The 12,691-nt window shown below is 48.3% G+C and overlaps 1 protein-coding gene across 1 annotated transcript in view; it reads right to left on the reverse strand.

Annotated features, from left to right (window-relative positions):
- The window catches only part of AATF (apoptosis antagonizing transcription factor), a 64,130-nt gene that overhangs the window by 30,621 nt on the left and 20,818 nt on the right, over positions 1-12,691 (reverse strand). The window contains exons 5-8 of the mRNA XM_081173263.1: positions 6,061-6,175; positions 4,565-4,772; positions 3,291-3,455; positions 2,423-2,506 (exon numbers count right to left, since the gene is read on the reverse strand). Coding sequence (XP_081029389.1) covers positions 2,423-2,506; positions 3,291-3,455; positions 4,565-4,772; positions 6,061-6,175 — 572 coding nt within the window. The remainder of the gene's footprint in view (positions 1-2,422; positions 2,507-3,290; positions 3,456-4,564; positions 4,773-6,060; positions 6,176-12,691) is intronic.

A 12,691-nucleotide genomic window follows, 5' to 3' on the forward strand; every position in this document is an offset into this window, starting at 1 on the left:
TTGTTTTTTAAGTTGTATTTTGATCAATTGTTTTTATATTTGGTGTTAGCCGCCCTGAGCCCGGTCTTGGCTGGGGAGGGTGGGGTATAAATAAATTTTTTTATTATTATTATGCTCTTCCCTCCAACCCCTCGCTCCCCAGAAGCAGCTTCCCAGCTCTGGCTCACAGCCCTAACAAATAAAAAAGGAAGGTCCTTTATGAAGCCGCTTTTAAGTGTGAGGCTGGCAGAAAACACATGCATCCGCTCCCCCAGTTGCCTTTCAGGCTTGTCGTCGAAAATGGCTCCAGGTCCAATTTCTTTGCCAAATCCCACTGAACAGGAGGGAAATGAGCCAGGTCAGTGGAACAGGTACGGCTACACAGAGCCTGTCAAGGTGGCCTAGCATTCCCACAATTACTTGGGACACAATGAAGTGGTAATCTTTTAACAGATCATCTCCCCCACGAAGCATATTGGGGATTGGAAAGGAGGGAGAGAAGCGGGTGTGTGTGTGTGTGTGTGTGTGTGTGTGTGTGTGTAGCAAAAAGAAGCAGAAGCAGAAGAAGAAAAGAAAAACGAAGGTGTATTTCTCAGCTGAGCAGATGTCTTGAGCGTGATGTACGAGGCACGGATAAGCTGTCGCAGCCCGCTGCCAAATCCAGGGAAATGATTGAAGCCCCCACGCATCCCAAGGACCGTATTTAGAGACAGTAGGGTAGCCAGGAGTCAGGACCAGCCCCTGCTGAGCTGCCAGATGTTGGCAGCACCTGGAAAACGTCCTCCTCTCCCCCCCCCGCCTCTCCCTCTTGCTCTCTGTTCAAGCAGGTGCAGCCTAACAGCAGCAAGTCTAAGCGACGAACGTGTGATATGTAAGTCATCCCCAGAGGCAGTTCCTCCCTCCTTTTGTACAGAGTCACCCACCATTTGCACACTCATCATTTGCACACCCACCATTCATGTGCTCTGGTGGAAGTCGAGGCTCCTTTCTCCGCTCCCACTGCCCTCCCCTCGCACTTCGGGAAATGGCCAACCACACACAAAGCAGATCCTGGCAACTCCATTTGCTTTAAAGTCAGGTGCTCCCATTCCCTTCCAAGACCTCTATTCGTTTTAATTTAGATTAACCCTGGCACCCTGATTAACTGAGGAGGGGGCAAAGTACCCCTGCCAAATACTCCCAATTTCTTGTCTCACCCCAGCGCTGTTCCAGAGGGCCCTTAAATCGCCCGTAGTACTTTCATAGCTGAAAAGCCCTATTGCGGAAAGAGAATTCTGCCTGCCCTTCTCTGTCTCCATCCTACCATGTTCATCTCTCTCTTTCTTTTACTCCTTCCTCTCTCTGTGTGCACATATGCTACATGATTTATAAACCACCCACCATTTGAAAACCATCCTGGCAGTCTACCAAAAAAAAAGAAAGGAGACACAAAAATACAAATTTACAACAGTAAGAACAGATTAAGTCCATCTGTAAGCCAACGGGAACAATATCCAACAAAGCTACCCCTGAAAAAGCCTGGTTCATTATCACCATTATTATTATTATTATTATTATTATTATTATTATTATTATTATTAGGCCTTAAGGAGATGCCTTTCAAAAAAAGAAAAAAAGGACTGTTGATATTATCCTATATGGCTACAAGCTGTGAAATTGAGAACTTTGTTGCTGGGGCTGCGGTGTGTGTGTGTATGCCATTTATAGCATGTAAAGCTGGGGTGGGGACACTCAAGCACACAAACTTTGCCCAGGCCACGCTGCTCGCTGGCCCCGCTTTCTTCACCCTAAAGGTAAAGGGACCCCTGACCATTAGGTCCAGTCGCAGACGACTCTGGGGTTGCAGCACTCATCTCACTTTATTGGCCGAGGGAGCCGGCGTACAGCTTCCGGGTCATGTGGCCAGCAGGACTAAGCCGCTTCTGGCGAACCAGAGCAGCGCACGGAAACGCCGTTTACTTTGACGTGCTTTCGAACTGCTAGGTGGGGGCAGGAGCAGGGACCGAGCAATGGGAGCTCACCCCGTCGCGGGGATTCAAACCGCCGACCTTCTGATCGGCAAGTCCTAGGCTCTGTGGTTTAACCCACAGCGCCACCCGCGTCCCTTTTTCCACCCTACTCTAGCGATAACACCACTTGCTTGCCTCAAGGGAGAGCAGTGCGTCTGGGCACACCCACTTTTGCCACCACGAGTATGTGCTCCACTGAAGGCTGCACATGATGGAACACAGCTACAAAAGTCCCCCCCCCAATTCCTTTTACAAAGGAGCTCCCCGTGGAAAAAGGAACGGTGCTATCTCTCAATGGGTGGTGGGCCCGAGATAGCTGTTCATTTACATCCATGAAAAGCAGAGCACATCTGGGCAAAGACACACGGGGGCAGGTGCTTGCAGCTTTTTCTGCTTGGCTTATAAGTTTCCGCCCACTGCCACAAGGCCCCCACCTGATGGTAGAAGTCGTCGTCGTCAAAGATCTCCTCGTCCAGGTCTTTGAGGTGCGTGTTGGATGTTGTTGGTGGAAGGGCCTCCTAGTAAGGCAAGAGAAAGATCATGAAGACTCTCTGGGCTTGAACCCGGGCTCAAGAGGCTGCTTTCTCAGTGGGCCCTGTGACCACAGAGCTGCTGAGAAGCCACAACGACATACCCCAACTTGGCTTTATAAAATAAACTCCAAGAGGCTTAATGATGTGGGTTTAGGAACCTGCGGTCCCTTCCAGGTGTTGCTGGACTACAACTCCCATCATCTCCAACCGCTGGCCACACTGGCTGGGGCTGATGGGAGTTGGGAGTGTTCTCAACAAAATCTGGAGGGCCACAGGATCCCCATCTCTGGTTCAGGGGACCAGGACCTAGCTGCCCCCAAGCCTGTTCTCTCCCCCCCACTCCTTGGGGCCATTGCCTCACCAATTTCCCAGTGGGGGTTCCCCAGTGGCAGGCTATGACAGGGTCCCCCCAACAGAAATATAAGAAACTGTGGAAATACCCATCGTCACTTTGGTGCTTAAAATCCCCGAACCGCAGCTTACTCATTTATTAAATTTATTCCCCATCCAAAAGAGGAACCCAAAGGAGCTCAGGGAATATAGCCTATGGCAAGTCAAAGACCTTTTGCTAGCTTCGCTTGCAAACCTTACAATCTTTTCACTCCGCTGTTCCACTCCGTTACAAAATTCCTTCTCGACCTGCCTTCTTCCAGCGATCTTCTCAAAACCAGAAAGGTGCCTTGCTCTCAAACTGCAGCAGCCAATCTGTTTCCTTCCTCACTCCCCCCCCCCACCGCAGCCCACCCACCCACCCAAATCTCCAGCTTACCGCCTGTCCTGGCAAAGTCGCTGTCAACGGCTCAGGGGCTGGCTGCAGCTTCCCCAGTACCCTGTAGGCTGACCGCTTGGTCCTCGTCCGCCGGAGCAACCTCTCTCGGTCCATCAAAATGTGATCGATCTGGGTCAGGATGGAACGCTCAAAGGCACCGAAACCCTGGAGGGACATTAACCAAGGTCAGACAAATGCAGGGAAAGCCATCTTCCGTTCCCCTGCCCCAATCTTTCTGTGCCAGTGGATAAGCTGGAAAGTATTTCCTACGTGAGTGAGGCTTTAACTCATGATTTCAGTTATCCATCTCCAATAGATGGCTGGACCAGAGAGCATTTTCAGTTCCCTCCAATTAGTTAACCCTCCTTCCTAAATTGTCAGCCAAGGATTTTCCCAGAGACATCTGAAGGAGCATCTCCACCCCCATCGTTCAGCCCGGGCACTGAGGTCCAGCTCCAAGGAGGGCCTTCTGGTGGTTCCCTCCCTGCAAGAAGTGAGGTTATAGGGAACCAGCCATAGGGCCTTCTCGGTAGTGGTGCCCACCCTGTGGAACGCCCTCCCGTCAGATGTCAAGGAAATAAACAACTATCTGACTTTTAGAAGACATCTGAAGGCAACCCTGTTTAGGAAAGTTTTTAATGTTTGATGTTTTATCGTGTTTTTTATATTCTGTTGGGAGTCGCCCAGAGTGGTTGGGGAGGCCCGGCCAGATGGGCAGGGTAAGAGCGGTAAACTCGTAATCTGGTGAACCGGGTTCGATTCCCCGCTCCTCCACATGCAGCTGCTGGGTGACCTTGGGCTACTCACACTTCTCCGCAGTCTCTCAGCCTCACTCACCTCACAGAGTGTTTGTTGTGGGGGAGGAGGGGAAAGGAGATTGTTAGCCGCTTTGAGACTCCTTAGGATAGTGATAAAGCAGGATATCAAATCCAAACTACTCCTCCTCCTCTTCTTCTTCTTCTTACTATTACTAGTTTCAATTTCTTGATGCAGGTGCTATTATGTATGTATGTATGTATGTATGTATGTATGTAAGTATGCATTGAATTTGTATACCGCCTTTCACCTATAGCACTCAGGGCAGTTCACAATGCATTTTTACACGCACGCTCCTGTTTATGTAGCTTTTTCTTTCCCTTTTAGGTTTTCAAATTGGGGATCTACACAAGATGCAGCTTTCCCTGACAATGGGATCTTAGCACTGCAAGGCAGCCACAAGCCACACGTGGCCTATGACCTGCGCCCACCCCCCAAAAGAGAGGAGCGACTCTTGCCTTCCCCAGCTTCCCAGAAGCCAGCTTGGTCCTATCATGCCACTTCTGCAGCGTGCTGTTCCGATAGGACCGGAAGTCGGCAAACCGCTTGGCCGCAAACTCTGGGTAATCGTCCATTCCCAGCTTCCGCTTGCGTGGCCTCTTCCTCTCCTTGTCTTCCCTCTCAGCTTGGTCATCGTCGTCATCGCCACTTGGGATCTCTTCGTTGCTTAAAAAAAAAAAGCAAGACCAAGAACATGTAAATCAATGCATTTATTTATTTAGCAATATACCACTATATGATTTTTTTGGGGGGACAGGGATGGGGGACAACCTCTAAGTGGCTTACAACAAATATAAAACATTGAAATTATCGGTTTAAAAATGGGTTAAAAAACAAGTATTTAAGCATATCCAGAAGGTGATGAAAAGCAACATTGGCGTAAGAGGGATAAAACACATATGACATCTACACATCTGGATGGGCTTGCCTAAACAGAAATGTTTTAAGCAGGCACCGGAAATGGCAAAGACACTTGCCTAATGTCAACAGGCAGGGAGTGTTCATGCTGCCACAGCAAAAGTTGAATTCTCACCAGTGTGGAATGATTTCTATGTGGGACCCATAGCCGTGCAAGTTCTGCAGACCCAAGGAGCTGAACCGGCACATATGGGGTAAAGCAATCCTGCAAGGAAACTGGTCCCAACCTGTTAAGGGCTCTATATATACCTATATTAGCACTCTGAACTTGGTCCGGAGCAACGCAGCGCCCTTGTTCCGAAATCTTCTCCAGATGAGAGCAGCCAACTCACAAGTGCTCTCAGAGCTCCCCCCACCTCATCTTCCCTTATGGCAGTTCTGGGTAAGTCCCTAACTGCTGGGTTCTCCCCCTGGGGCTTACTTGGCAAATCTCCTTTTCCCCCTCCTTCAACATCTACTCCCATAAAGGAGGAAAAGTTACAGCATTTGGAATGCGCTCTTGAACTGAGATCATAATGCCTCTTGCATGCCTGGGTGCAGAGACGCATAGGGGCAGGATGCAAAAAAACCAATTATTATTTTATTTATTAAATTTGCATGCAGTCGGGGGTCATCTGAAGATCACAAGGCCGTTCACAACATAAACATACAAAATGAGAAGATAAAACACATAATAAAAACCTCTTTAACTTTTCCAGGGGTGGAGCGTAGCTTATTCTACAGCTGTCAGTTCCAGAACCAATCGCTTCACCCACTTTTTGCCCTCCGACTGACATGGAACTTGGGAACAAAGGAAGCTGGTCTATAACAAGGCAGGCCACTGGTCCATCTACCTCAGTACTGTCTACACTGGCTGGCAGCAACTCCGAAGGTTTAAGACAGGGGTCTTTCCCAGCCCTAACCGGAGAGGCCGGGGATCGAACCAGCAGATTCTCTACCTACTAAGCTATGGGCCTTTTTCCTTTCCAGCCAGAGGGGAAAGCTTCCCCAGCCTCATCCCTGAGGTCGACAGAACTGCCATTGTTTTTGCATTTACCTGTCCTCTTTCCCTTGCTCTCCATCTACCAGATGTCTCGTGCCCGAGTACTGGTGCAAAAGCTCATCCTGAAGATCCACCAGGGTCCTCAGCAAAGCCTTGAGGGCTTTGTGATCTGCGGAACAAAATGGAAATGGCATTTAATGTTTCCCAAAGAGTCACTACCAGAAAAGCTTCAAAGACAGGAGATTTTGGGAGGTGGGGGTGGAGAGAATAATCGAGGACCTTGCAGGCAGCAGGTGGGGCAGCAGTTTTGACACGTCCACACCCCCCCATGTGACTTCTCCGATGGCAGCAGGAAGACCATGCTATTTGCCACTGCACTTTTAAGTTCTTCGTCCGGGAAGAAAACGAACAAACAAACAAAGGGAATAAATTTGCACATCTTTGCACTCTGGCCGCAAAGAGTTTCCTGCAGAATCCAGAACGGTGAAAGTGGTGAAGAATTAAGACATGCAAAGGGTGCTAGCAAAGTCGCTTGAACAACGCAGAGGGAGCCCAGAGAGGAAAGAAATCTCGGTTAATGCTTCACGGAGCAAAACCAAACAAGAACAGTGCGCCGTTCGAGGAGAAATAAACAGAGAGCTTTTGCCTTTCAGGGGCCTGCCTTTTTGAGAGAAGAGTTAGGTGCAACTAAACCTGCCTCAGCTAGACACCCAAGCAGAGCATGTGTTACCTCCACTAAGATCATGCCACTCTGGCTAGTTGCTAAGCAACGCCTCTGCCCCTCCCACCCACCTTGGGAGAACAGAATTAACTCTTAAGTTGCGAATGAAATGATCCCTTCTGTTGAACTCCCAACAAAGGGAAGGTAAGAAAGAGTCCCAGGAAAGGGGTGCGGAACTGAAGGACCTTCACCTTCTGCTGAACTACAACTCCCATCATTCCTGGCCACTGGAGGATGATGGGAACTGGAGTTCGACTACACCTGCGAGGGCCACCGGTTCCCCACCACTGATCTTAGGGGGAGGGAGTGGGAATGTAGGAAGCTGCCTTAAACCAGCTCAGACTACCAGCCCATCTAGTCCAGGGTTTCTCGAACTTGCGCCTCCAGCTGTTTTTTGGACTACAACTCACATCATGCCTAGCTAGCAGGACCAGCTGGAAACTCATCCTAGTGAAACACTGATCAAGTCCAATACTGCCTACTCTGACCACCAGCAGCTCTCCAGGGCTTCAAGGAAAGGCAGGTGTATTCTATCACCTCCTGCAGGAGCCTTATAAGCCCGAGATGCCAGGGACTTAGCTTGGAGCCCTCTGCATGCAAAGGGGGCAGTCGGCCACTAAGGTACAGCTCCTCTCAACCTGCCTTAATTCAGGGTTGAGGAACGTCAGGCTTTGGAGGGTGGAACCAACCTGGCCCTGAAGGCTCCTCAATTCGGCCCTGGGGATGCTGCTAAGGTCGCATCCCTCGCTGGCCTGGCTTCAAACCCTCCTCTGGTGATTTTACCTGGCTGGGAAAAGCACCCTTGAACTGAGATAGACTACCTCTTGCTTGGCTAGATGGAGATTGTTGCGTGTCTGGCCATTATCATTATTTTATATCCCATTGTTCTTCTTTCCAAAGGAGCCCAGGGCGGCAAAAGCATAACTAAAGCTAGATCACTAGAAACCCTATAAAAGCTGCTTAAATGGATGAACAAAGTCTCGTAACAGATGATTTCAGGGTTGCCGGAAACATGGCTCTCTCAGCCATCCAATGGCTGGGTGAACCAGAATGCCTTTTGAATTCCACTGAAAAGTCAATAATGAGAGAGAGAGATGCGTGTTGCAAGGGAGGGCATTCCACAAGCAGGTGGAACCCCCACCAAGAAGGCTCTGCTGCGGGTCAGCGCCAACCATGCAATACACGGTGGTGGTTGACACCAACAAAGTCACACCTGCCAATCACAGAGTCTTGATGACTGATGTGGCCCTCAGAACATTGCCCATGATGGAATGCACACCTTGGGGGAGGAAAGGGCTCCCCGTGCCTGCCTTAAGGGTCAAGTAGGGACACATATCCCCTAACATTACATAAATATTTGTGTGCAGGGGTGGAAATAGGCTGGCTGTTTGGTTTTTCTTAATGCTTAAAATCATGGGTAGGCCAACTAAGGCCCGGGGGCCGGATCTGGCCCAATCACCTTCTAAATCCGGCCCACGGATGGTCCGGGAATCAGCCTGTTTTTACATGAGTAGGATGTGTCCTTTTATTTTAATCTCTGGGTTATTTGTGGGGCCTGCCTGGTGTTTTTACATGAGCAGAATGTGTGCTTTTATTTAAAATGCATCTCTGGATTATTTGTGGGGCGTAGGAATTCATTATTTTTTTTCTAAATATAGTCCGCCCCCCCCCCACAAGGTCTGAGGGCCAGTGGACCGGCCCCCTGCTGAAAAAGTTTGCTGACCCCTGCTTAAAATCCACAAGGCTGCTTGTAAGCCCGTATTTTTGGACTGGGGAGAGGGAGGAAAGCACCTCTTTTCTCACCTACCCAGCCACCCCCCACCTTCAGCTTGCCATCTTGTTAAAAAATGGGGGCGGGCCCCAAACCCATTTATAGCAAATGGGGGCTTACGCGGCGGCGAGGGAGGAAGCACAAAAGAAGCCATCGTATCACCCTGTGTGACAAGTGGCAGGCAGGCAAGAGAACAAAGCGAAGATAAGGTGGGGAATTATTTTCACCATCAAGCACATTACACATGTTTATTCCTGAATGGCGAGGAGCGCCGCAAGATATATGACGGCGGGGAGAGAGGAGAGGAGTGGCGGCCGCCCGGGGAGGGGGGTGGTGGAAAGGGGGTTACATCCGCTACAGCTGACACTCAGCATATGCAAAAGAGACAGCAACAGAGGTTATTATATTTGGGTCTGAGAGACACTGCCTGAAAAGGCTCAGAGAGAAAGAGAGAGAGGGAACAGAAGTGCAAAAGAAAAACAGGTTGAGGAGAAATTCACCATCCCATACAAACTGTTTGTTTGGATAAATTACTTTTTTTAAGCAAAACTTAAATAAATAACTGTGTGTGTCCCGTGCACCCTGCAAGGAGGGGTTTCCCTGTAAGAAAATGAATAAAAAAAGCATACCTTCACACACCCCAAAAAAGAAATAAACGAAGTCATAACTTTAATTCTGCTTACCTGGGAATAAGTTCTATTGAGGAGAGCTTACCTCTGGAGCAGGTATCCTACATTTAAAGCACATTTAGCCGCCGCCCCCCCCCGAAACCTGGCAACTGTGGTTCATTAAGGGTGATGGGAATTGTATCCCTGGCTCCCATGATTCTTTGAAGAGTAATTGTGGGCTTTAAATGTGTGTTGGGTGTGTTTTAAATGAGTGGATCTGTCCCTGGTGAGGCTTACGTTGTGACCGGGAAAATGCTCCCATGTAAAACTTTCTGACTTAACTCTTGAGTAAGCAAGCACAAGACCGTGCTATAAGCAACTGACAAAAGGGGGGGGGGTCAAATCATTTAGCCCCAGTTTAGCTTACTAAGAATAATAACAACAACACATTTAAATAGCTTTGAAGTCTCTATTTGGTCACTTACTTGCTGTGGGCTGTGTCCAATGTTAGTACAACTCAGAAGAGGCCCATTAAAATGTATGGACATGACTATACCTAGATGCACAGGGATGTATTAAACTAAGTTCTACTCAGTGCTGAGCCATTGGAATTAATGGACCTATGATAGACAAGTGCATTAACTTCAGTGGGTCTACTCTGAGCTTGACTAAGACTGGATACAATCTATGGGTAGTGGTCAACAAGAGTCCTACTCAGAGTAGACCCAATGAAGTTAAATCAACATGACTTACCTCGGTTCATTTCAGCGGGTCAACCCTGAGAAAGACATAGCTGAATATAACTATAATTTTTAATCTGTAGTTTTGTTTTATAATACATATTGTTTAACTGCTGACTATATTTCAAAGAGAGTGAGGCCAACTTGTTTTTAACTTTCTGACCTATAATCAGTAATTTTACTGTTAACTGCTATATATTTTGGAAAGTTGTTTGTGTGCTATGAATTTGGACACCTCTTAAAATATTATAACCAGATTGCGCATGATGGTTCCTGAGAGCAAATAGCAGGCTTTCATCTATGTTTAGATATAGCTAGAAGCCATTCTGAACAAAGATGGCTGACGGAAGCATTCCAAACAATGCTGATTTGAACCACAGATCTCAAAACTTCACTGATTTTCTGCTTCCCTTAATTCCTAAGCAATGCATCCATAACTATCAGGACCAGTGGACAGGGATGATGGGAATTGTAGTCCCAAAACATCTGGAGGGCCAGTGTTTGCCTATGCCTGATATACAAAACATATTACACGCATTCACACACATGGCAGCCCTCAAGATGCAACCCTCTGCATGCAACCCTAACCCACCCTGACAACAGGGATTTTGCTATAGTTAAATGCTGGACTGGAGGGGCCTTTAGCCGGACACAGCAGGCTCTTATGTTCTTAACCCCTGGCATCTCCAAGCAGGGCTGGGTATGTCAAGGGTCTGAAATCCTCGAGAGCCAAGGCCAATAGGGATACTGGCCTGGATGGACCAATGGTCTAACTCAATATAAGGCAGCTTCCTATGTGCCTATTTAATCCAACCCTTCTTCATTCAGAGCCAGGAGGACTTGAATCTATTTTTTGGTGAAGATGGCAGAGCACGACCTGTTTTGCACTCAAAAGGTCCCAGGTTCAATCCCTGCCATCTCCAGGTGGGGCTGAGTGTGTCTGAAATCCTGCAGAGCTGCTGCCAGTCAGTGCAGACAACACAGAGCTAGATGGACCAATGGCCAGAGGTTTCCTTCAGCCGCTGCTTGGTTGGTGATAATTCAACACCTTAGCAAAGGGAAGGGCCTGGATGTCGTTCGACTCCAGGGTCCCATCTGCCCCAGCCAGGATGGCCGGTGGCCAGGGATGATGGGAGTTGTAGTCTAGAGGGCACCAACGGCTTCCCCCATCCAGGCTTATGTGCTCAGCTGCTCGGTGTACACGCACACAGCTGCAAAATATTCCAGGCACAGAATTATTACAAATATACAGACCAACATGAATATATATTCTCTCCTCCTGAAACCCCCCACCCCGCCCCAACTCAAGACAAGTTATTATGGCAAAACCAAGAGTGTACGTCACTTTTCCCTGTCCAGTTTGGACATTTAGGATTAAGAGGGACTACTCTCGTTCCTTTTCACAGACAGCTCTGAGACCGGAGTTAAACCGTAGGTCAAACGCAACGCTCGATACGTTGGCCCAAGAACAATACTTCTCATTCAAACCCATAAGCTAGGACCGCCCCCACCCCCGGTTCCCGCACCGTCTCCCCGCCTGCCCCCCCTCCCCAGCCTACCCCAGGCGCTAGACTAGTCATCCCCAGCAATTAATCCCCCAAGAAACACGTTTGATTAAATCTTTTCAAGCAAATCCTTTGCTTTGCTTTTGTTAGTTCACTTCTTGTCAACATCTATTAAAATATGCCTTTAATTCTCCCACAATCTTAAAAAACACTGATTCCACTGTCTTCAACTTTAATCAACTGTATGGCTGGCATTTTTCATTTCATAATAATGCACTGGTTGGAATTCAAGAGGCAAGCTCAACATCAATCATTCCGCAAGAATTTTTCCACTGCAATAAATATGCAAATGAGCAAAAGCCAGTCAGTCGTATTTCAGGCCCGACTTGCTAGTGTTTTAAAAAAAAGGGGGGGGGGGAGAGAGACACAAATTTATTAATTGCCGTTGGCCAGCGGAATCCTATTACTTTGGGCATTGATTACAAAGCTGTGTGAGTGATTATCGTGCAACTCGCGGGCTATCCAGGCATGAGGAAAAATTATTAAAGCAAGGGAGAGATTATCAACTCAGAATAACAATAAGCTTTAACATTTTAAGGCCTCTAACTTTGGCAACAAAGAAGTTACGCCACCGCTCCGTTGCGTCACCATCCCCTAAAGTTGGGCAGTGGCCTGTAGGAGAGTCAGCGTTGTCCTCCCAGCCGCCATTATCCGCCAGATGTAGCACAGATAGGTTGGCATTTGAAGCATGGCCGTTCACAGAGGAAGCGGGGGGGGGGGGGAGACGGGGACGTGTGTGTGTGTGGCGTTCCTCCTTCCCTCCCCCTCCGGATGAACCATAATCCCCATATTCCATTTAAAAACAAGATTTAAGTTTCTAGTATATTTATAGAACCTATAGCGATTCAAGAGGCAAAGTGTAGCAGGCATGATTATTCTAACTTTCTGTGAGAAATTAGCATGCTCTCAACCTTTGCACCCACTCCAACAACCCAAAAAAATTCCTGCAAACATCTTTTGGGGTGCGGGTTATCAGGCGAAGGCTGTAGCTGAAGCACCTGCTCGGCATGCAGGTCCCAGCTTCAATCTTCAGGCAGGGCCGGCAGAGAGACTCCTGCCCAAAACCCCAGAGAGCTGCTGCCAGTCAGTGTGGGCAATGCTAAGTTAGACGGGCCATTGGTCTGACTCATTGTACGACAACTTCCTGTGTTTTCCAGGTTTGATTCAAGGTGCTCTCATTCACGTTTTAAAGCAGTCATCCCCAAACTCGGCCCTCCAAATGTTTTGGGACTACAACTCCCATAATCCCTAGCTACCAGGACCAGCGGTCAGGGATGGTG

This window comes from Podarcis bocagei (assembly GCF_964188305.1).
Source record: "Podarcis bocagei genome assembly, chromosome: 15".
NCBI classification, from domain to species: Eukaryota; Metazoa; Chordata; class Lepidosauria; order Squamata; family Lacertidae; genus Podarcis; species Podarcis bocagei.